The following is a 22309-nucleotide window of genomic DNA, read 5'->3' on the forward strand; positions in this document are numbered from 1 at the left end:
TCCTTTGTGTGTATGTGGTAAACCATATACAACATAAAGTTTACCATTTTAACCATTTTTAAGTATATAATTCAGTGGCATTAAGTACATTCACAATGTTGTGCAACCGTCACCACTATCCATTTCCAGAACTTTTTCATCATCCCGAACAGAAACTTTGTGTCCATTAAGCAATGACTCCTTATTTCCCCTAGCCCCCCAGCCCCACTCTATTCTACTTTCTGTCTCTATGAATTTGCCCATTCTAGGTACCTTACATAAACGGAATCATACAATATTTGTCCTTCTGTTTCTGGTGTATTTCACTAAGCATATGCTTTCCAGGTTGTAGCATGCGTCAGAATTTCCTTCCTTTTTAAGGCTGCATAATATTCCATTGTGTATATGTAGCACGTTTTGCTTTTCCATTCATCTGTTACTGGACATTTGGGCTATTTCCACCTTTTGGTTACCGTGAATAATGCCACTACAAATATTGATGTACAGGCATCTGTTTGAGTTGCTGCTTGCAATTCTTTTGGGTATATTCCAGAAGTGGGATTGCTGGATCATATGATAATTCTATGTTTAACTTTTTGAGGAACTGGGCTACCCTCATGTGATTCTTATGTGCAGTCAAGGATGAGGAACACTGGCGAGGCCAGCATCCCTGTTATGTCCTAAGAGAGTACAGATTGGTAGTTGGTAAATATTATTGGATTAATTTCTTCATAAATTGCATCGTAGCCCAATGCAGTTGTTAGTGTCACAAAGTCAAAAGACTGTCGGGGGCTTCCCTGGTGGCGCAGTGGTTGAGAGTCCACCTGCCGATGCAGGGGACGCGGGTTCGTGCCCCGGTCCAGGAAGATCCCACATGCCATGGAGCGGCTGGACCCGTGAGCCGTGGCCGCTGAGCCTGCACGTCCGGAGCCTGTGCTCTGCAACAGGAGAGGCCACAACAGTGAGAGGCCTGCGTACCGCAAAAAAAAAAAAAAAAAAGACTGTTGGGTGGCTTAACATAGTTAGCATCCTTTTGAAAACCCCAACAAAGTGTCTCACGGCCATGAGAAATATCACGTCAACTGCAGTTCCTGCCTTCAGTTGAAATGTGTCCCCAGTGATTTGCTACTGCTGATCATTTAAGTATCAGAGTTTCTGATCTGCTTTGTAGATAATAAATGATTGGCATTTTAGATAGTAAATTAGACCTGATTCAAGACTTTTCCTATCGTAATGTTGTATCTATCATGATACCTGGTATTATTCCTCAGATACGTTTTCTTGAATAGGAAGGAGAAAGTGGCAGTGTATACAGGGGTGTGCTGTACACGGGAATGTCTTCCATCTCATAAAGCGCTGCTAAACTAGCCACTGACAGCCTCATGGGAAATCCCTTGTATGTGAGGAGGTTTTTGTTTTGTTTTTTCTCTTGCTGCTCCACATGGTACTTTCTCCTCCACGTTTTCAGCCCTCCTTCTTGCTGCCAACAGAGTACTCACCACTCCCTTTCTTTGCCATAAGCAGAGATTGGATTTAGTCAACCCTGTACTCTAAGCACTGTAAGAAAGAATTAACAAAGATGTAGAATGTAATGGGTGTCCTAACTAGCTCATCTGTCTGGGTTATCTATGCTTTTCTTTGCCTTTGACTAAGGTATCTTGCAACTCTGAGAGATAGAAGTTGTAGAAAACTGATACTAATGCAAATAATTCTTGATTATAAATAGATAAATTCTGTCGGGGGAGGTTCAATGGATTTCCCTCCTCCACTGTGGAAGAAGTTGTTTTGCATCTATTAAGCTAATTCATCTCAGCTCCCTGCTGGGCTTACATATTTATCTCACTTTTGGATTCTCCTTTGAAGTGGCCACAACACCTTTCTGCTTCCCTCATTCACTAACGTGTTAACTAAAATCTTTGACTTGTATTCACTGTACATTCGTTGAGAGTCATGATTTTAACTTTCTTTTTGAAAAACCATCTTATCCAAAATCTGAAACACCAAAAACACCAAGTGTTGGCCAGGTTGTGGGCAACAGGAACTCTCATTCATTGATGGTGGGAATGCAGGACACAGACACTGTGGGAAACAGTTTGGGGTTCTTACAAAACTAAACATACTCTTACCCTATGATCTAGCAATCACCCTCCTTGGTATTTACTCAGAGGAGCTGAAAACGTATGTCCACACAAAACCTACACACAGATCTTTACAGCAGCTTTATTCACAGTTGCCAAAACTTAGACACAACCCAGATGTCCTTCAGTAGGTGAATGGCTAAACAAACTGTGGTACATCCAGACAATAGAATATTGTTTAGCACTAAAAATAAATGAGCTATCAAGCTATGAAAAGACGTGGAGGAATCTTAGATGCATATTATTAAGTGAAAGAAGCCAATCTGAAAAGGCTGTATGATTCCACTTATATCACTTTCTGAAAAGGGTCAAAATATGGAGACGGTAAAAAGACCAGTGATTGAAAAGGGTTGGGAGGGAGCAGAGATGAATAGGCAGAGTACAGAGGATTTTTAGGACAGTGAAAATACTCTGTATGATACCTTAATGGTGGATACATATCATTATACATTTTTCTAAACCCACAGAATGTACAACACCAGGATGAACCCTAACGTAAATTATGGACTTAAGGTGATTATTACGTATCCGTGTAGGTTCATCAGTTGTAACAAATGTACCACTCTGGTGGTGGATATTGATAATGGGGGAGACTGTAAGTAGGTGAGAGCAGAGGGTACATGAGATATCTCTGTACCTTCCCCTCAATTTTGCTGTGAACCTAAAACAACTCTAGAAAAAATACAGGCTTAATAAAAACAAAACTAAATGAAAATCATCCCTTAACAGTATTTGGCACAGAGCCTGGCACAAGGTAGGAATCCAATTAATATTTGTGAATGAATGAGACAAGTAAATGTAATCTCTGCCCTGGATGATTCATCATGAAGGAAGGGTATGGAATATTAATGCAATGCTTAGCTGTTATTCCCAAGTTGAAATTGAAATAGGAAAATCCCCCCAATCCTTTGAGAGATGGTGGCAAGAAGGGGCAGCAAGGAAAGTGGAGAACCTTGTGTCAGAAAGTGGCTTGCGTGGACTCAACACAGAGGCTCAGTCGGAGGTCACAAAGGGCGATGAGCATGGAATAAGGTGGGAGACAAGGAATGTCATTTAAGTCACAGGACTCCTGTTTCCTTTCCCTCTGTTGTATACAGATCCCAGGACCTCTGGGTGTTCTCCTGCACTGGGCCTTTGAAAATCTGTCCAGATATAAAATAATGGCATTCTGGCATTTTTGGTTAGAGTACCAACTCTAGTCAAAACACGTAAAGGAAAAAAGAGCTATGGGTCAGATTCCAGATGTGTGAGTGTTTTAAAGATGACATCAATGGATTTCTATAGAATGAAACCACAGGCTTCCTGCAAATCGTCTGGATTCACAAAGCCCTATGTCACTTTCAACTAAGGAGGAAGAACTCCCAAGTATATTATCCGTAGACATGCATGAACTTTCAAGGGGCATTTAAAAGTCAGATCTCCACTCTGTTTTTCTCCTATCTTTATAGAAATGTAATGGCTGATATAGAAAAGGTACGTGACTTACTGTTTATTTATTTTTTTAATATTTTAATTTTACTGGAGCATAGTTGATTTACAATGTTGAATTACTGTTTATTATGTTTTTCCAAAATTAACCTGGCAACTTTGAGAGTACTAATAAACTCTGCATCTACTTCTCCCAGACACTTTCTATGTGTACATATAGAAATTATCTCTCATTTAATTCTCGTAACAATCATTTGAAACAGGTACTATCATCTTCTACTCTTTACAGATGTGGAAACTGCAGGTGAGAGGTTAACTTGCCTAAAGTCACACCATTAATGACTGGCAGCATCAAAATTCAAATTCAGGGCTAACTCTAAAGGTCACATTCTTTCTACTGTACCATTAGCCCCCATAAGAGAACCACAGGAGTGAAATTACATTGAAAAATATTAACATTTGAGGGCTTCCCTGGTGGCGCAGTGGTTCAGAGTCCGCCTGCCGATGCAGGGGACACGGGTTCGTGCCCAGGTCCGGGAAGATCCCACATGCCACGGAGCGGCTGGGCCCGTGAGCCATGGCTGCTGAGCCTGCGCGTCCGGAGTCTGTGCTCCGCAAGGGGACAGGCCACAACAGTGAGAGGCCCGCGTACCGCCAAAAAAAAAAAAAAAAAGTAAAAAAAAAATATTAACATTTGATTGGGAGGAGAAAAAGACCAGTCATAAAACGTAATGTTAGTCCAAGGTAGAGGCTGGAGGGTGACGGGTGAGGCGAATGCATAGGATATAAAATTGCTAGGTGAAAAACAGGGCCCTGACTCGAGTGAAATGAGGGAGGCACTTGTCTTGAGGCAGAGGGGAGAAGCAGGGGAGGGGGTGGGAGGGCACTGACATCATCATTACCCAGCTGAGCTGTACTGGCTAAGATGCACCTGGTCAAATTGGGAAGGATACTCACAGGGTAATGAATGAGCAGGTGCACAAGCAAAAACTTGTGTATAGTACACTTAGAAAAAACTCCCTTGAATCTCAATTTTAACAGACTAGAAGACTAGACTAACAAGGACCAGACCAATAAAGACCAGAAGACTTGATTTCCATACTTGGTACCTGAAGGTAATAGACTAATATTTGTTCACTGACTGAGGACAAAAGCAGAAGGCACTAGAAGTAATTGGAAAAGGTTTACCAAGGTCAAACCGAGTATGAAACAAGCATTTGCACTTGTAAGAATAATGCTGATAAGTTGGCATTTATTATCTACTACTTGCTAAGCAGAGCTAAGTGATTTACATACATCAACTCCTTTAATTCTGGTAGCAACTCTATATATACTATATTTTCAGCCCCATTTTAATAGATGAGGCAGAGAATTAAGTAACTTATTCAAAGTCATAAAACTAGAACCCAGCAGATCTTCCTGGATCCAAAGTTTGTGCACTTAGCCATTATACCGCATTCTGAACTCTGAACTTATACTGGATTAAAAAAAAATCACTGGATAGTGACTAACTGTGCTAGAATGTGGTGGAAGCTGTGTGGAGCTACCACCCTGAAAAAAGGTAGTGAGAATTTGGGTGTCCAAATTATTGCTACAGAAAATCCTGCTGTCCCGTGTGATGAAAAAGTTAATGCCACCAGAAACTGGACCAGGAAACCTTCTGTCTGGGGGCTACCTGGCTAGTCACACTTTATAAGTTACTTGCTCGCTTTTGTCCCAAACTATCCTCTAGTTTTCAATGGGGCAATGGCCTCGAATATCGCTAAGAGTGGTAGAGTGAGCTCAGGTGCGACTGCATTTGTTATTTCATCTAATCTGCATCCTTCCAGGGAAGGGCAACCTCTATAAATCTGTCTGCTGTGATTTATGAAGATTCTGGATGGCAGTCTGACTCGGAGGAAACCAGGTGATTCCTGCTAAAAACAATCATTTCCAAGATCGAATTAGGTTTAAATACACCATAGCCCAGTTTTGTTGTTGTTGTTAAAGTCTAGGCACAGATTTCAGGCAATTTCCACTGAGTATCTGGATCTCTAGCACCACTTCCCTTAGCAATGCCATACACATCTAATCCTAAAACGAGGAAGCCTCCGCTGAGGCTGCCCAACGCGGGTGCTGGTGGCGTCGCCGGGCACACGCAAGTCACTGAGTCAGCAGAGCGCGCCTCTGGAGGAGCGGACCCGCCGGCGATGGAAAGCCACGTGCTCCCCTCCTTGGCGTGAGGCAATCCTCCTCCCACAGCCTCGGGAAGCCCCGACGCCACAGGCTTCCTCGCCATAGTGGTGCCGCCCGACCGTAGTTCCTCCACCGCTTCCTCCTCCAGCTGCCACCACTCGACCCTTCCTGCTCAGCAACGACTCCACCTCCCACCCGGGTTTGAAGCGCGCGCCTCGCCGCGGCCCAGAAGAGGCGGCGCGAAGGGCGGGGGGAGGTGCGCGGCCGCGCGCACGCGCGCAGTGGGCAGCCCCGCCCCCGCCCGAGGCCCCGCCCCCGGAGCCGCTACCGCGGCCAGCGGGCCCGACTCACCCAGGCAAACCTGCCTCTGCGGGGCGGGAAGCGGCGCTTCCTCCTCCGAGCACGGTGCAGCGCCGTCCAATTAGTCCTTCCGCCCCTGCCTCCGCGGCGCCGCGACGAGCGAGGGGGCGAGCGGAAAGTGCGCGATGCGGCCGGCGGGAGCAGCGGCTGTCGCGGGGTCGCCGGCGCGGGACATGTCGCTGTGCGGGGAGCTGCTGCAGGCCCCGCCGCCCCTGGCGTCGCAGCCGCCGGCGGCCGCGCCCTCGGGGCCGCCGCTCCCCGCAGCAGCCGGCGTGACCCTCAACCGCCTTCCGGAGCCGCTGCTGCGGAGGCTCGGCCGGAGCTTGGACCGAGCGCCCGAGGGCCGGGGATGGAGGAGGCTGGCCGAGGTGGCAGGGAGTCGGGGGCGCCTCCGGCTCAGGTGCGGCACCGGGGCCCGGGGTGGGGTGGGGTGTAAGGGCGGGGCGGGGTCACGTGGGGGCGTACTTGGGCGGGGGGCGCGCGGGGAGAGTGAAGTGGGCGCGGGAGAGGGAGGGCGGACGCGGCGATGGGTGAGGTTGGAAAACAGCGGGGCCACTTGAGATGGTGCAGGGGCCGCTGGCGGTAAGGAGCGCGGAGGGAAGGAGGTGGGAGAACTTAAGTAACCTTCCAGACAGAGAGCCTGAACCCAGGAAACTCCTGGGAATGCAGAGATTCGTGGTTGGACTCCGGCAGTGCACACCCTTTTCCTACTCTCCTCCCCTTTAGCTGAAAGAGAGAAATCGAGGTTGACCAAAGAGAATATAAAGAAAGCTATCTGGAGACCATTACGTTAGGGCGGTAATTCCAAAAGATTAAAATACACAGACCTAGAAGACCTAAGGGACGTTAGGAAGGGGACGTGCAGGTAGATAATGAAGGTGAAGGGTTTGAGGTGCAAGAATTCATGAAGGTTTTAATGTAGATGTAGAGAGAGAAGGATAGTGGGAAAGAAAGAAACTAAACTCACCGTCTTCCTCCATCAAACCAACTTGCCAGGTTTTCTTCCTGATTTCACCATGAACATTAAACCATTTTCCTATTACCAGGCTTGGAACTGGGCTTAAGACTCTCAGGACTCCTTTACACTCTTACGAATTATTGAGAACCCCAGAGAGTTTTTGGGTTTTATTTATTTATTTATTTATTTTTGGCTATGTTGGGTCTTCGTTGTTGCACGCGGGCTTTCTCTAGTTGCGGCGAGCTGGGGCTACTCTTCGTTGTGGTGCGTGAGCTTCTCATTGTGGAGCACGGGCTCTAGGCACGCAGGCTTCAGTAGTTGTGGTGTGAGGGCTTCAGTAGTTGTGGCTCACGGGCTCTAGAGCGCAGACTCAGTAGTTGTGGCGCACGGGCTTAGTTGTTCCGCAGCATGTGGGATCTTCCTGGACCAGGGCTCGAACCCGTGTCCCCTGCGTAGGCAGGCGGATTCTTAACCACTGCGCTGCCAGGGAAACCGCCCCCCCCCCGCCCGAGAGTTTTTAACGTGGGTTCTATATGTTACATACATACAACATATACTGATATTTACCATATTAGAAATTAAAATCAAGAATTTTTTAATATTTAAAGAGAACAATTCATTACATGTTAACAGAAATGACGTGTTTTTGTGGAAGAACAAACTTTTCCAAAACAAAAAATTTAGTTAGAAAAGTGGCATTGTTTTACATTTTGAAAATCTCTTTAATGTCTTGCCTTAATCCTAGAGAACCGGCATCTTTTATGTCCTTCTGCACTCAGTCTGTTGCACTGTCACAGGTCAGGTAACACTGGATATGCCAATGTCCATTCTTGAGAGAATGAATGAAAAAAATAAATAACATCTTAGTATTATTATGAAAAGTCATTTTGACCTTGGGCATCCTGTGAAAAGGGCCTCAGGAACTGCAGTAGGGCTTCCCAGACTACACTTAGAACCACTGCTCTAGATCACTGTTACGATTTGGGTCTGCCTTTGAACCCCTTAGCAGTTTTTTTAACTTCTCATATAACCAAACTTTGTCTTGTACTATAATTATTTGTACACGTCTTTATAAACTCCTCGAGAACAAGAAGATTTAAGATCCTATATGTTATGCATAGAACCTATCTTAGACACTCTATAAATAATTTTGAATTGAGAGGGGAACCATTCATTCAAAATTAAGTTTTTTGAGTGCCTGATCTTTGCAAATGTTTCAGAAGATAAAGCGATGTCAGATATTTAGCTCCTACTTATAAGGGCTTATGCAGTAATAGACTGTTATTCTGAGACAATCACAAATAATATGTTAGAGGCTATGTTGGGTGTGAATAATAACAGTGGGTTTTTATCATTTATTAATCAGTTAATATATATAACAGACAATGTATTAAGTATTTAATTCTCACCACAACCTTGAGTTTCAACGAGTTTGAGGTTAAACCAGAATAATGATGATTTGGGATTATTTGGCTGTTCAATGGAGTAATGATGTGAGGATGGAATCAAGAAGTGGTAAATTTGCAAAGTTGAGCAGATGGCATACTTTTTTCTTTCTTTCTTTCTTTTTTTCTTTTTAATTTTTTGCTACTCTGCACGGCACGTGGGGTCTTAGTTCCCCAACCAGGGATCGAACCCATGTTCCCTGCATTGGAAGCACAGAGTCTTAACCACTGGACTGCCAGGGAAGTACCGCCCCCTTTTTTTTTTTTTTTCTGTTCTAGGAAGAATACATTGTGCTTTTGGCTGTGCAAAGAAAATCCAAGATACATACTATTATTCTAGGTCCATAGATTTCTGAATTTCTAGACTTACAATAACATAAACAGTTGTCTTCTTTGTGGGCAGGGGGCGGGGTCAGATTACCAGATCTGTGATTGGTTAATTTGTGAAATTAACTACTACTCTAGTTAGGGAAGGCTCTGGCCTTTCCTGAAGAAGGTTCTCCTGAAGTGAGCACTCCTATTTGGCCATGAAGGAGGGAGAACATCAGTAAGGCCCTGTCGCTGAAGAGGCATGGCTGATGGAATCTAAAAGTAGTGGATACCTGACATCAGGTGTGCAGTTTTCCTCCCTAAGCCTTCAGTTAAGTTTTGTTAAAGGCTATAGAATGGTATTAGCTTTGTTTGAGGAACTAATGGAAAAGTTTGAGACCACTTCTCTGGTGAAGGTAGTATGGAGAGAGGGCAGTTGCCCAGCAAGAGGAGACAAGCAACAAAGGGCATGAAGTTGTGGAAGCTGGGGATTTCAGGGTGGGAAGTTTACTGGGGACAGATGAGTTTGGCCAGCCTTCCAGGATGGTGAAGGTTAGCTCAGAGTAGGTTAGTTGTGCTGGGGAAAGTGGAGGCCACCCTGAAGGTTGGAGAACTGGAGAACATTAAGCTCACATACCTGTTGAGATCAGAAGAATTAAACTGACCTAACAAAAGGTTAGCCCTGGGAACTTGGAGGCTGGGGAGTGACAACTGATGGGGCAAGGTAAGCTGGCGGTGCTTTTTCTATTTAAGACTAAAACAGTGATTTTAAAACGATTTCATACCGATGGCAAAAGAGCATCTACAATAGTAAAAGGTCTGAAAGGCATTTTTCTCTAGTGTCAAACACAGGAATTATAGTGAATCTAGTCCAAATGGATGACAGTTCCCACGAGGATGTGCAGTGCTTGCTGCAGAGTCGCTGGATTCACAGCCCTAAAATCCCAGAAGTTTGCCTATTCTGTTTCTTTTCACTTTTTTTCCTCACTCTATACGACTTTCCTCAGACTAGGTAAGAATTTAATAAATAAGCCACAGGAGTTCCTTCTGAACTGTCCCATCAGGGATAAGGAGTGTTTCCAGATGGTTATTGGTGATTCAGGATAAATCCTTACATATAGTTTAGTTTTCCAAAACATGAACATGTGGGAGTGCCCTAAACAAACTCAGCCCTAGTTCCATTCCAAACTGCCTGAATATTGAATGCCCTTTGCTGTCAGTGTAGATAAGCACAGGTTCTGAGTGTCTTGCCCAAGCAGTGTGAATTCTGCGGAGGCTTGGAACGTTCGAGCCCCAAAGATGGCAGAACTTTCAGGAGGCTCTAATAGTGTGTCAATTCCATGAAGGAGGGAGCTTAGAGATGGGGCTTTGGGACCAGGGAAAACAGTCAGCCACTGCATACTTGCTGTGTAGAAGGTGCTCTTTTAGCTACGGAATCCTGCCCTTGAGCACTTTATGATAGGCAGGTTTCCTCCTGTCCCTATCTCTTCAGTCTCTACCTCTTCCTCTTTGGATTTTTGGAATGCCCTAGGGCTTAGGCGTTGTATCTCTTTGTCTGGGCTTCTTCACCTAATCCCCACCTTGGTGTTATCCTTAAGTCCTCCTAGCTTTACACATATTCAGGTTGATTACTCTCAGTTCATATCTTCAGCCCATGTCTTTGCTTTGAACTCCTGGATTCATTCGTGTAGATCTCCTCTTGAATGACTAATAGACATCCTAAATGCAACACGTCCAAAACTTAACACGTCTTCCACCATGACCTCTTTCTCTTGCAGTCTTCTGCATTTCAGTGAAGGGCAACTACATCTGTCCAGGTGCTGAGGCCAGAAACTTCAGAGTCATTCCTGACTCCGCTTTTATATACCACATCCACTGCATCAGCAAATCCCTTCTGCCATACCTCCAGTATGTGTCTAGAATCCTACGTCCACTGCGACCACCCTGGTCCAGGCCACCATTATCTCTCACCTGCATTGTTCCAATGGCCGCCTAACTTCTCCGCCTCCTGCTTTGCTCCCATCCCAGTCTATTCTCAATATAGCAGTAAGAATCTTTTAAAACATTAAATCAGGTCTTATCCTCCCTGTGTTCAAAACCCTCCTATTGTTTCTCCATCTCAGAGTAAAAACACCAGTTAGCTACCAGTGAGCTCTTGGAACTGATATCCTGTTAGTGTCTCCCTCCCTCTCTCAGCTCTAGTCACACATGCTTTCTTGCCCTTCCTTGAAGACAGCGGGGCCTTTGGACTTGCTGTTTGCTCAACCTGAGATGTTTTCCACGGATGAACCACAAGACAGGCTCCTTTACCTCTTCAGGTGTTTGCTTAAAAGTCACCTTCTCACAAGAGAATGACAAATATATGATATTGCTTATATGTAGAATCTAAAAGAATGATACAAATGAAGTTATTTACAAAATAGAAATAGACTCACAGATGTAGAAAACAGACTTATGGTTACCAAAGGGGAAAGGAGGGAGCGATAAATTAGGAATTTGGGACTAAAATATACACACTACTGTATATAAAATAGGTAACCAACAAGGGCCTACTATATAGCAGAGGGAACTATACTCAATATCTTGTAATAACCTATAATGGAGGAGAATGTAAAAAAGGAATATATTTGTATATTTATGTATAATTGAATCACTTTGCTATACATTTGAAACTAGCACAGCATTGTAAATCAACTATATTTCAATAAAAATTTTAAAAATAAACAACATTGATTACATTTTTTTTAAAAAGGTCACCTTCTCAGTGAGGTCTTCTCTGATCACACTACTTAAAATCACCCTCTACGTCTGCTCCAGCCTTACCTATCCCCCTGCTTTGCTTTGTTTTTCTCCAAAGCACTTAGGACAGTTGGATGGATGGATGCACAGGTCTCTGTGTGTGTATACATATCTGTCCCTCTCCTGTAGAAAAATCCAGGAGGATGGGCGATTTTGTTTGCAGCTAGAAAAATACCTAGAAAAAATGGTTGTCCTATTTTAGGTGATTAATAAGTAGTTGTTGAATTAAGGAATAAGGATTCTGAAGTGTAAATGTACCAAGAGAAACAAAAGAATCTAAAAGCAGTGCCATGGTTTGTACCCTAAAAGGTGTATAATATCAATATGTTCTATTTGATTATACATTTTAAAAAGATAAATATAGGGGTTTTTTTAAAGCAAAGTCTATTTGTTTCAGTAAGAAAGCAGTCTTTTTAATTAAATCAGAAATTTCAAATTAGAGCTGGTAGAAACCACTTCAAAGCACAGCCTGACAGGAATGTAACTAAAAAAGGAAAGAAAGAAAAGTTGAGTATGTATAAACATCATCTTAGCTGAAAGCCGGTGCCCATGTGGAAAATCAGTAAAAGGAAAGAAGAGAGGGCACCTTGTTTTTCTCCAGTGCCTCTTGTATTGGAAGAGAAGTCGTTGTCTATTTCAATTTGATTTTTCTTCATTTGGTGGGGGGAAAGTAAAATTGTTTTTAGTTTTCTCCATATTAATATAAAGATTAAAGCACCGTTTGGTTGCATCTGACAAGACGGCATCTTAATTTCATGTATCAGATCTTGATAACCTTTCTGAATCATAAAAAAAATAGCATACAGCATCCTTGTTTTTATAAATTTCATATTATAATTATTTGAAAAATGGGTAATCCTTATATTGTATCTAATACCGGTTCCTTGGGTATTCCAGAGACTAGTAAAAGAAAATTTTACAAAATATTGTAGCAGCACCTTCTGCTTTTGTTTTTGCTACCATCGCAATCACCATTATTTCATAAAAGAAAGGACACTTTGACACTTTTAAAAATAGGAAAGATAATCTTAGGGTAAAAGACAGTCTTATTGTCCTTACCTTTATCAATTTGCCGTGGACTTCAGTTTGTGCTGCCAGAGTGTACAGCCCAGAATTGGGAACGGTTGATCTGTAATATGATTATTGACATTTAACAAGGATAGACTATTGAATATACAAATTTAGCTAGAATACCTAGAAAAGAATACCTAGTGACTGGAGGCTTTGGAGGACACTATCTGGTTACCAAAACAGTAATAACTCAAAAACAATTTTTAAAAAAATTATTTTATTTATTTATTTTTGGCTGCATTGGGTCTTTGTTGCGGTACGCAGGGGCTACTCTTCTTTGCGGTGCGCGGGCTTCTCATTGTGGTGGCTTCTCGTTGCGGAGCATGGACTCTAGGCGTGTGGGCTTCAGTAGTTGTGGCACATGGGCTCAGTAGTTGGGGCTCGCAGGCTTTAGAGCACAGGCTCAGTAGTTGTGGCGCACAGGCTTAGTTGCTTCGCAGCACGTGGGATCTTCCTGGACCAGGGCTCGAACCCATGTCCTCTGCACTGGCAGGCGGATCCTCAACCACTGCGCCACCAGGGAAGTCTCTCAAAAACAGTTTTTGTTTGTTTGTTTGTTTGTTTTAGTCATAGATAGGTAAGCTTTATTCCAACGTCTACATAAAAATGAGTTGATGTCGAACAGGAAACGGTTTTTCCAAAGGGTTAAAGTCTATCACACAACAGAACTTGGTCCTTTTCCCTTTAGTTTGTCTCTCAGTTCAGTTGGCTGATGCATCATTATTCGTGTCCGCCCTCACTAATCATTTTCACCACACACAATATCTAAAAGTCTTCAGGTGGTACTTCCCATTTCTCTGGAGATCTCTTAAGCTGTTTTCAGTTACAAGAGATGGGCAAGGTTTTTATCTGTTCTCACTCTACTCCACCGGAGCCAAAAACACATCCCTGAATTCTCTTGTTCAAATTGTGGCTGTTGGCAAAGCATTCAAATGAAGAACTTAATGCTAACGCACAAAGGACACAGTATAATCTCTGTATAATAGTGACTTCGCTTCAACCTTTTCTCATTAAAGAATTATTTTTATTATCTCTCCACAAGGGAGTTATAAAAAATACCTGTAAGAACATTGAAAAGGCTCTTAAAAGTCCTGGAATGAAAAATTCTGCAGTATAAATTACGATACATCGTCTGTGACTTGCAAATAAGAATAAATTCTACAAGCTAGAATTTCTGAATGATTTTGATAGGAATTTACCAGAAGGAGCCAGAACATCAAACCTTAACGATTTCCTGTTTTCATCCCAATTGAGTTTTTGAAAAGCTGTATAATCTGTTGACAGGCACAATCCACACAGGAACTTGCTGCTGCCACTGATGATGAAATCAATCTGAAGGACAGAGATTTGTATGCTGGACGCGCCAGGCTCTTCCATGCAACTGGTTGAAGTGGTCTTCTCTTATTTTTTTCCCTTATGTTTTAAATAAAAGTAAATATACATATGGTAAAAATTTAAATGGTACAGAAAGATCTAAAATAATCAGTAAATATCCTTTTCTCTCATAACCTAGAAAATCTGGTGTCTTCCAAATCATCAGGCGTATGAATAATTTGCAAAGTGAAGTCAAACTTGTAGTCTCTTCATCTGAAAATTATTCTCAGGACTTTTGGAATGTGTTGATTCTGTCATGTATTACCTCTGTTACAGAGGAAAGCCATGCAGTCTTATTCTTCTTAAAAAAAACCTAATTACAAAAGCAACACACACGCTCTGCTCAGAGACAGCAAGTCCAGGCAGCACCTTGTACTCCGTGGATCTGGCCCTAGTTACGGGCAGAGTCCCTGGTATCATCCAGAGTCATGGGCGGCAGGAGCTCAGCCGAGCCCTTCCTGATGCCTCGGATCCTCCTGGCCAGCGGCACATCCTTCGGGAACAGAGTGACACGGCCGGCATGTAAGGAGAGGAGATAGGCATCCTCAAAGAGACGAACTAGAAACGCTTCTGCTGCCTCTTGTAGGGCCAGCAGGGCCTGGGTTTCCCAATTGAAGTCCACACCACGAGTGAATTTAACACGTATTTCTCTTGCCAGGCGGCAGAAGGGGTTCTTCCTTTAACAACAGGTGTGTGCTCTTCTGAAGAGTTCGGATCTCCTTCAGAACCCGATGTCTCCGGCGAGCAAGTTGACGGGAGGAAGTGCCTAAGGATGGGCCCGGCCGGAGTGGGGTGGGGGGGGGGGGCGGGCGGCGGGAGCCGGGCTCGCGGCGCGCCTCCTTGGGGCTTCGGGCTTGCGGATCCGGCGGCGCGGGCCCATGGTTGGAGCTCGGGGTTGCGGACCGCGGCTCCTTCTCGGCCTTCCGGGTCCAGCGGCAGAGGCTGGCGTCCAGGGTCAAAAACAGTTTTTAAGGAAAAGCTAAAACAGTTTTAGAAATAAGCGAAATTAGCCTTAGTCTCCTTTTAATATTCCCATATTTTTATTGCATAATAAGAGCTAGCTTTTATTGAGTGCTTATTATTTGCCGCACACTGTGCTAAGTACTTTTTACATGGATTGTCTAATTTAATTCTAACAATACTGTGAGATAGAATATTAGTATTGAAGTTATTTTGGTTGGATCCATTTTCTTCATGAAATAACCTACTTTATCACAGAATTATAAATCTTGGGTGACCATTATATAAATGCTGTGGCAGCCTTTTACTAAAACTGATCAAAATGAATGTGGACTAACAATATTTTAAGTCGTATGAAAGCTTGCTAACTAATCTTGGCTCTGCCGCAGCTGTGGTACCATTATGTTTGCCCCCTTCCATCCAGGCTTCCAGGCATTTCAGTTATAAATAATTCATATGGGCAAGAAATTTTAGGTATTGAGGGATTTTAAAAAGATATATATATATATATATATATATATATGATAGGGTGTCTGCTTGCAAGGAGTACTGTTATCTAGTTGGGTAAAGAAGACATGCTTGTGAAAGAAAAGCTCATGATTTTAAGACAAAATTGTGTCGAAACATATAGAACAGGAGTCTGCAAACAACAGCCTGTGGGCCATATTGAGGCCACTGCCTGTTTTTGTATAGCTAAGAATGTTTTTTATATTTTAAAAATTATAAAACAAAACAAAAATCAAGAAAAGAATATGCAGCAGAGACTCTGTGGCCCGTATGAAGCCTAAAACATTTACTCTCTGGCACTTTACAGGAAAAGTTTGCCAACTTCTGCTATCCAAGATGAGCATCATTAGGAGACCGTGTCTAAAGGGACAGCAGCATTCGTAATGTAAACCGTTTTCCCCACCACGCAACAACTTGCTGTGTATTCTCTACAACACCCATGACGGGGCCAAACACATAGCAGGCAGGTCATAGTGAAGAAAATCTGTTGACTTGAATTAAATTTGTTGTTTGCAGTTGTCTAGACTTGGAGCAGTGTTGTCTTAAGGTCCTGGAGCCTGAAGGCAGCCCGAGCCTGTGTTTACTGAAGCTGCTGGGTGAGAAAGGCTGTACGGTCGTGGAGCTGAGCGACTTCCTGCAGACAATGGAGCACACTGAGGTCCTTCAGCTCCTCAACCCCCCAGGTACGTGCTTCCCGGGGGCACGTTCTCCAGGAGTTCATGGAGACAGACTCAGAGGAAAATATCTCATTTGACCAAATGAATTGTGTTAAGTATTTTTGAAACATGTGAACATATGGAGCCTCGTTTTCCCCCCCAGGTTGACACTAAAGAACACATAAAAAGCAAATACAGTGTATAAACATTTGTTGGATTGTTTTCCAAAAAAACAGCTATAGAAGACATTTTGGGGACAATTGGAATAACTTGAGTGTAACCTGCATATTAGACATTAGGGAATCACCATGTGATGATGGTGCTGTACTTCTATAGAAGAATGTCTTTATTCCAAGGAAGTGCATGTGAAAGTGTTGAGGGGAAAGGTTTCTATAACTTATGTTAAAATAGTGCAGCCAAGAAAGTAAATACACACATTTATTTATGTATATGAATGAGAGAAAGTGTAACAAATGTTTATTGTTGAAGTTTTTTGCCAACATGGTGCTTTTGAAATGTTGAGTAACTCAACCACATGATTTTTTTTTTCCTGAATATACCAATATTGTGAGGTTGCTCACTTCCAAGGTCAGATTTGAGGAACAGGAAACAGTCCCACCTTTCCACAACTGTGGATGGAGTTGGTCAGTTACCATGACGTCAGCAGGAGGGACCATGTCATCCAAGTCACGTGATGGCAGCGGTGCTGCAGACCTTCTTTCTTGGGGGCTTGGGGAATTAGAGACACGTCTTGTAGTGATGTACTGACAAGTACACGTAGCAGAAACCCCAACTCAAGTTGGTGTAATGAAGGGAGCATGCTGGTTCCAACAGAAAAGTCTTGAAGCAGGTTGGGCTTCGAGAAAGGCAGGGGGCAGCCCTGTTTCCAAGGAGTTGGATTTTGTCTTTGCTCTTCCTTTCTTGTCATTGGCTTCCTCCCAAGGCTGACTTTCTACCTAGTCATGGGATGTCTACTAGCTGTTCCTTGCATTAATCTTCGTCTCAGCAAAAAGCGTAGGATTCCCTAATAAGCTAACTAATTTTGGCCACGTGCCTGTCCCTGTACCTGTCACCAGCCAGGGAGTTGGAATGTGCCAGTTCCCCTGGCTTAGAGCCAGGAGTGGAGTGGGTTCAGTTAGCTTTCCAGAAACCTCATGGATCGCCAAACAAAATTGGATGCTGGGCGTGTGAGGGGGAGCACCTGAAAAGTCTACTACAAATGGAAGGGACCCTGGATTGTGAGCCAGGAAATCTGGACTCTCAGGTTATCCCTGGCTCTACCAGGCCTAGTGTAGATGAGGAAGTAGGTCCTCTATAAATGCCTCTCTTGTGTTACCCACTGTATCTGATGCTTGACAAATGTTTCTCAGTGCCTCTTCATACAAGAGGCCTGGGATAATGCAGATCCCATCTAGATGCAATTGCTTTCTGTCACCAAACAGTAAATTATTTCTTCAGGTGACATTTATTAATTTTTGTATCCCCAGTGTCTCAAAAGTACCCAAGAGTTGTGGCAATTGAAATCTGCCAGTCTAGGGCACTCAGCCTCTAAGTTCTCAGACTTTATAGACTTACCGGGGCCTCTAAGGAACCTCTCTGGGAATTAACTATAACTTTAATATCTCATTACGTTTTTCAATAATTGCACTTAATCACTCCACCGTTGTTGCCAAGTCAATAAAATGAGAGTCAGTGTTCTCTACCTCTCAGACTTGGAGGAGCTGTTGAGATGATGCTGTGTTGAGTTGCATCTAGGTGACCACGGAGGCTGCACACACATCTCATGATCTGTGGTGTGATCACTGGCCTGAGATCAAAGGTTTCCAGGTTTTCACAGTTTCCCATGTATGAAACTGAGCTTGACTGAAATTGAGTCACGTGTTTATTTGTGTGTAATGATGCGCCTGGAATTTTTAGCAGTATTCTCTGTTTTGACGTGATAGGCCAGCAGCGAATACAGTGCCATCCTGATAAACATCAGTCATCTTCTTGGGAAAAATCTGTTTCTGCTCTTTGAGTTTCTCTCCAAATACTAGGATCAGCGCTTCACCGTCAGTGTCCCCTGTGCAGATCGTTCCGATGTTGGGCCAACGGGCTTTTTCAGTTATCCCCTGGGACTCTTTCGTATTTGAGGGGAGAATAGGAAAAAGACAGCAGTTTCTACATGACCACTTATGCACTATTTCTGTGAAGTTTTATGTCATATTAGGCATATCGTATTCATTAGCTATATAGTATTCATTAGAAAGCAGTTGTTACTTGAATGTTAATTATTGATTTAAGAGGAAATATTTGGGGATCTAATAAAACTCAGTAATTTACAGTTAGCTTTCTACCTGAATCTTACTTGGATAATCTAAAACTTACTGTATTTACATACATTAGAATATAGAAATATAAGAATTTGAGAATAATTTTTATATTTCAATAAAGACATTGAGAATAAAAACTACTGTAATTATATTAAGAATGCAAGCTCTGATAGAATCAACTTAATCTGGGATTTTGCTCATTCGATCAATATTACTGTATTCTAATACTTCTGCTATTCCAGGCACTGTGCTTGGTACTATGAATTAAAACAATCGTTCCTGCATGTTCAAAATTCATCGTGTAGTAGGGGAGACAAACATGTAACTCATCACGTCCAGTACAATCCTAAAAACAAGTATGTATTAAATCTCGTTTTTTTCTTTTCAGTGTATTCCTGAATCTTGGTGAAAATAAAAGGAGGAATAATCTAACATTTTCTCTCTTTTTTTTTTTGGTAGCGCAGTTTCATAAGAAGACATTAGTTCTTATTCCACAAAGAGCCTGATGACTTTTATCTGATTGTCGTTATAGAGAGCTCTGGTTTTGGGTGACTAAGATGCTGTGAACCTCTGAACAGGTCTTTCAGGCCTAAATACAAGGAGAAGGGGAAACTTCAGATTTATTTTAGTCTGATTTTGTCATATTCCATCCCAGTTGTTTGTGGGATGACAGCCAGAGATGGCCATAGAAGATGGCTGCGGTACCAAGTTTCTTGGATGTCTTTGCTTTGGTGGCTCAGAGGTAGCTGGGGAGGGTTCCCCCATCTCTAACTGGAACACCTGCCTTGATCAGGAGCCAACTTCAGTGGTCCCTCATTTAGCATGAGGTCTAAGCCAAGGGTAACTCACCCCCAAATTCTTGTGCTCCATGGGCTCTGACACGTAATATATTTTTCAAAAGGTTGTGGTTTACTGTCTTCTGCTTTCCCTCCGATTGGGCTTTTCCATAGCACATGGGTTGGCCAGCCTGCCTCTCAGACTGGTCTTGCCTGCCCTTTGTTAGAGAAGTGGCTTATAATTTTTGTGGATGGATGGTGTCCATCTGCATTTTCCAGCTCTGACTCATTGTTTCCCTACTTTTATTCCTTTGGTCATTTCAGTGGGAATTGAAGAGGGGCGGGATGTTAAATGAAGTTGCTGAAATTGTTTTGAACCAGAGGTCTGTAATGATTTTTTTAGACCTTTATTTATTTTTTTATTTAAGGGTCAAAGACTCTGATCTCAAAGCAACCAAAATTGGCATCTGTAACCTTGGCAAATACAGATAAACTTAGATGTGCCATTTGAGATGTTTTTGTTTTGAGTGAAACCATTTGAGTGCTGACTAGTAGCCTCTATCAGCTAGAGTCCTGCACATCACGAGACTGGTTGTCAAGGAAGCCGTGCTCTGACCTGGAATCGGCTAAGCAGAGGCTAGACAGTGGGGGATGTTTAGAGAGCATTAACACGTTACACGTGGCTTTCATTAGATGGATTCCCAAGGTTCTTTCTGCTCCAGTTCTGTGATGCTGCCATTTTATTTCATTCTTGTATGAAAGGAGCTTTGCTGCGCATACATTTCAGAAGTGCTGGCAGAGTCATGTGATTTCACTGACATCTTTTCCATTTTTCCCCACCCCTTTTTCATATCAATTCATTTTTCTTCTTTAATTCCTTGTACTATACTCATTGTTATGTTTCTGGTACCAATTTTTTATTACTTTTATTGTCTCTAAGACAAGAGCGAAGATAGTTGAATATTATTCTTTCGTTTCCAGGATAGCTTTACTTCACATTTTATCTTCGCAATTCTGTGAAAGCCCAGAACAGTACTATTATGAACATTTAAATTTTATTTTATTTTTTATTTTACTTTTATTTTTTTAACATCTTTATTGGAGTATAATTGCTTTACAATGGTATGTTAGTTTCTGCTGTATAACAAAGTGAATCAGTTATACATATACATATATCCCCATATCTCCTCCCTCTTGCACCTCCCTCCCACTCTCTCTATCCCACCCCTCTAGGTGGTCACAAAGCACTGAGCTGATCTCCCTGTGCTATGCGACTGCTTCCCTCTAGCTATCAATTTTACGTTTGGTAGTGTATATATGTCCATGCCACTCTCTCACTTTGTCACCACTTACCCTTCCCCCTCCCTGTGTCCTCAAGTCCATTCTCTACGTCTGAGTCTTTATTCCTGTCCTGCCCCTAGGTTTTTGGATTTTTTTTTTTATTTAGCTTCCATATATATGTGTTAACATACGGTGTTTGTTTTTCTCTTTCTGACTTACTGCACTCTGTATGACAGACTCTAGGTCCATCCATCTCACTACAAATAACTCAATTTTGTTTCTTTTTATGGCTGAGTAATATTCCATTGTATATATGTGCCACATCTTCTTTATCCATTCATCTGTCGATGGACACTTAGGTTGCTTCCATGTCCTGTACATTTAAATTTTAAATGCGAGCACACATTTATGTGGAAAAAGAGATGACCAGAAGTTATCATTTGGCCAAAATCACAGTTGGTTATTGACAAAAGTAGTATCAGAATCTGGGTCTCCTGACCCTGACCTGAACTCAGTGTCATTTCAATAATGCTAGGAAGTTTCTGGATTGTTTGGGAGGCTTAGTTATGGATTATTACCTCAATTCTCTCTTTGACCCACAGACTTCCATTTTTTTCTTCTTGCCAAATTAAAAAGTACTCAACTACTAGATCTTACTTATAAGGGACTCATCTTGTTCCGTGAACAACAGAAATTCCTGAAAGCAAGATATTAAGAAGTGAAAAGAGGCAAAGATCATATAAATGGGAATAAAATTAAAGAAGAAGAGAGCTAGAAAGAGAGTGGTGGTGAGGGCTGGAAGGATGGGTTTCCACGCCAAGGTGTTAAAGGGAATTGTCGATGATGTAGAAGGATGAGGGGTGTGATGTAGGAGACCAGGTTTAGCCACAGTAGATGCAAATGTAAATTGACCTGTAAGAGGAAAGTACACAGCCAGTACACTGGTTGTGTAATGAGGGGAAGTTGTTAGAGGAAGAGGAATGGTATTTATTCTGGGACTCTCTGGGGTGCTTTTCAGTAATAGTTTTGAAATGTTCAAAATAACGTTGAGGGAGAGTTTTAGATGGAAGATGATAGAAAATGTTTTTTGGTTCATGGCCTCTGAAAATGGATGCGCTGTGACATACCCAATAGATCTGTTCCTGGAAAAGCTGTGAATTACTTCGATAGTAACTGCATTGTAAGAGAGAACAACTCAAAGGGAATCTATGATGAATCCTTTTGTCAGGTCAAGAATCACCCTAATTTATCTGTTTAGTGATTCCTGCAGGGGTTGTAGTTTTATTGTGTAATGTCTTGAGCCGGTTGCTCTACACAGGTGTACACGTGTTGAAAGCACAATCCCCATGTTCCATCAGACCCAGTCAGATTCTCTCCGGCTTACAGGAAATGAAGTAACCTCTCTGACTTCTTTGCAGATGTTATCTGAAAAATAGGCTCGTTTGCCAGGAAGCTGTGCATTCAACCTTTAAAACAGAACTTTCGTCTGCCTTGGTACACCGTCCAGAGCTCTGTGTCATCTTCCCTCTTTACTTTGTTCAGCACATTCTGCCTAGTGGGCGCTGCGCGAGGGTGGTTAGAGGTGACCGTGGTTCCCTGTCGCACACGAGACAGGGTGGAAAGAAATATGTGTGGTTAAGACACGGGAGGTGCTGTGACTTCTCTGTGCTACTCACCAGGGCGGGTTCCAGATCACACTGTGCCTTTCAATTCTCAGTCTTTGAAGCAGTAGATAATAAAGACATGTCTTTGATTGCTTCCTGAAGACTTAGACTACTAAA

At 42.7% G+C, this 22309-nt stretch overlaps 1 protein-coding gene, 1 long non-coding RNA gene and 1 pseudogene across 2 annotated transcripts in view; 1 reads left to right on the plus strand and 2 right to left on the minus strand.

Moving 5' to 3' along the window:
- Nucleotides 1-6270, minus strand: part of LOC138842942 (uncharacterized) — a 54482-nt gene extending 48212 nt beyond the window's left edge. Inside the window, exon 1 of the long non-coding RNA XR_011377953.1 lies at nucleotides 6072-6270. This is a non-coding gene — a long non-coding RNA (uncharacterized lncRNA). The remainder of the gene's footprint in view (nucleotides 1-6071) is intronic.
- MALT1 (MALT1 paracaspase) overlaps nucleotides 6107-22309 on the plus strand; it is a 59515-nt gene continuing 43312 nt past the window's right edge. The window contains exons 1-2 of the mRNA XM_030868049.2: nucleotides 6107-6480; nucleotides 16020-16186. Coding sequence (XP_030723909.1) covers nucleotides 6206-6480; nucleotides 16020-16186 — 442 coding nt within the window. The 5' untranslated portion in view covers nucleotides 6107-6205. The remainder of the gene's footprint in view (nucleotides 6481-16019; nucleotides 16187-22309) is intronic.
- Nucleotides 14428-14916, minus strand: LOC132598380 (histone H3-like centromeric protein A pseudogene; annotated as a pseudogene).

The sequence above is a fragment of the Globicephala melas genome, chromosome 13, assembly GCF_963455315.2.
Source record: "Globicephala melas chromosome 13, mGloMel1.2, whole genome shotgun sequence".
Lineage (NCBI taxonomy): Eukaryota > Metazoa > Chordata > Mammalia > Artiodactyla > Delphinidae > Globicephala > Globicephala melas.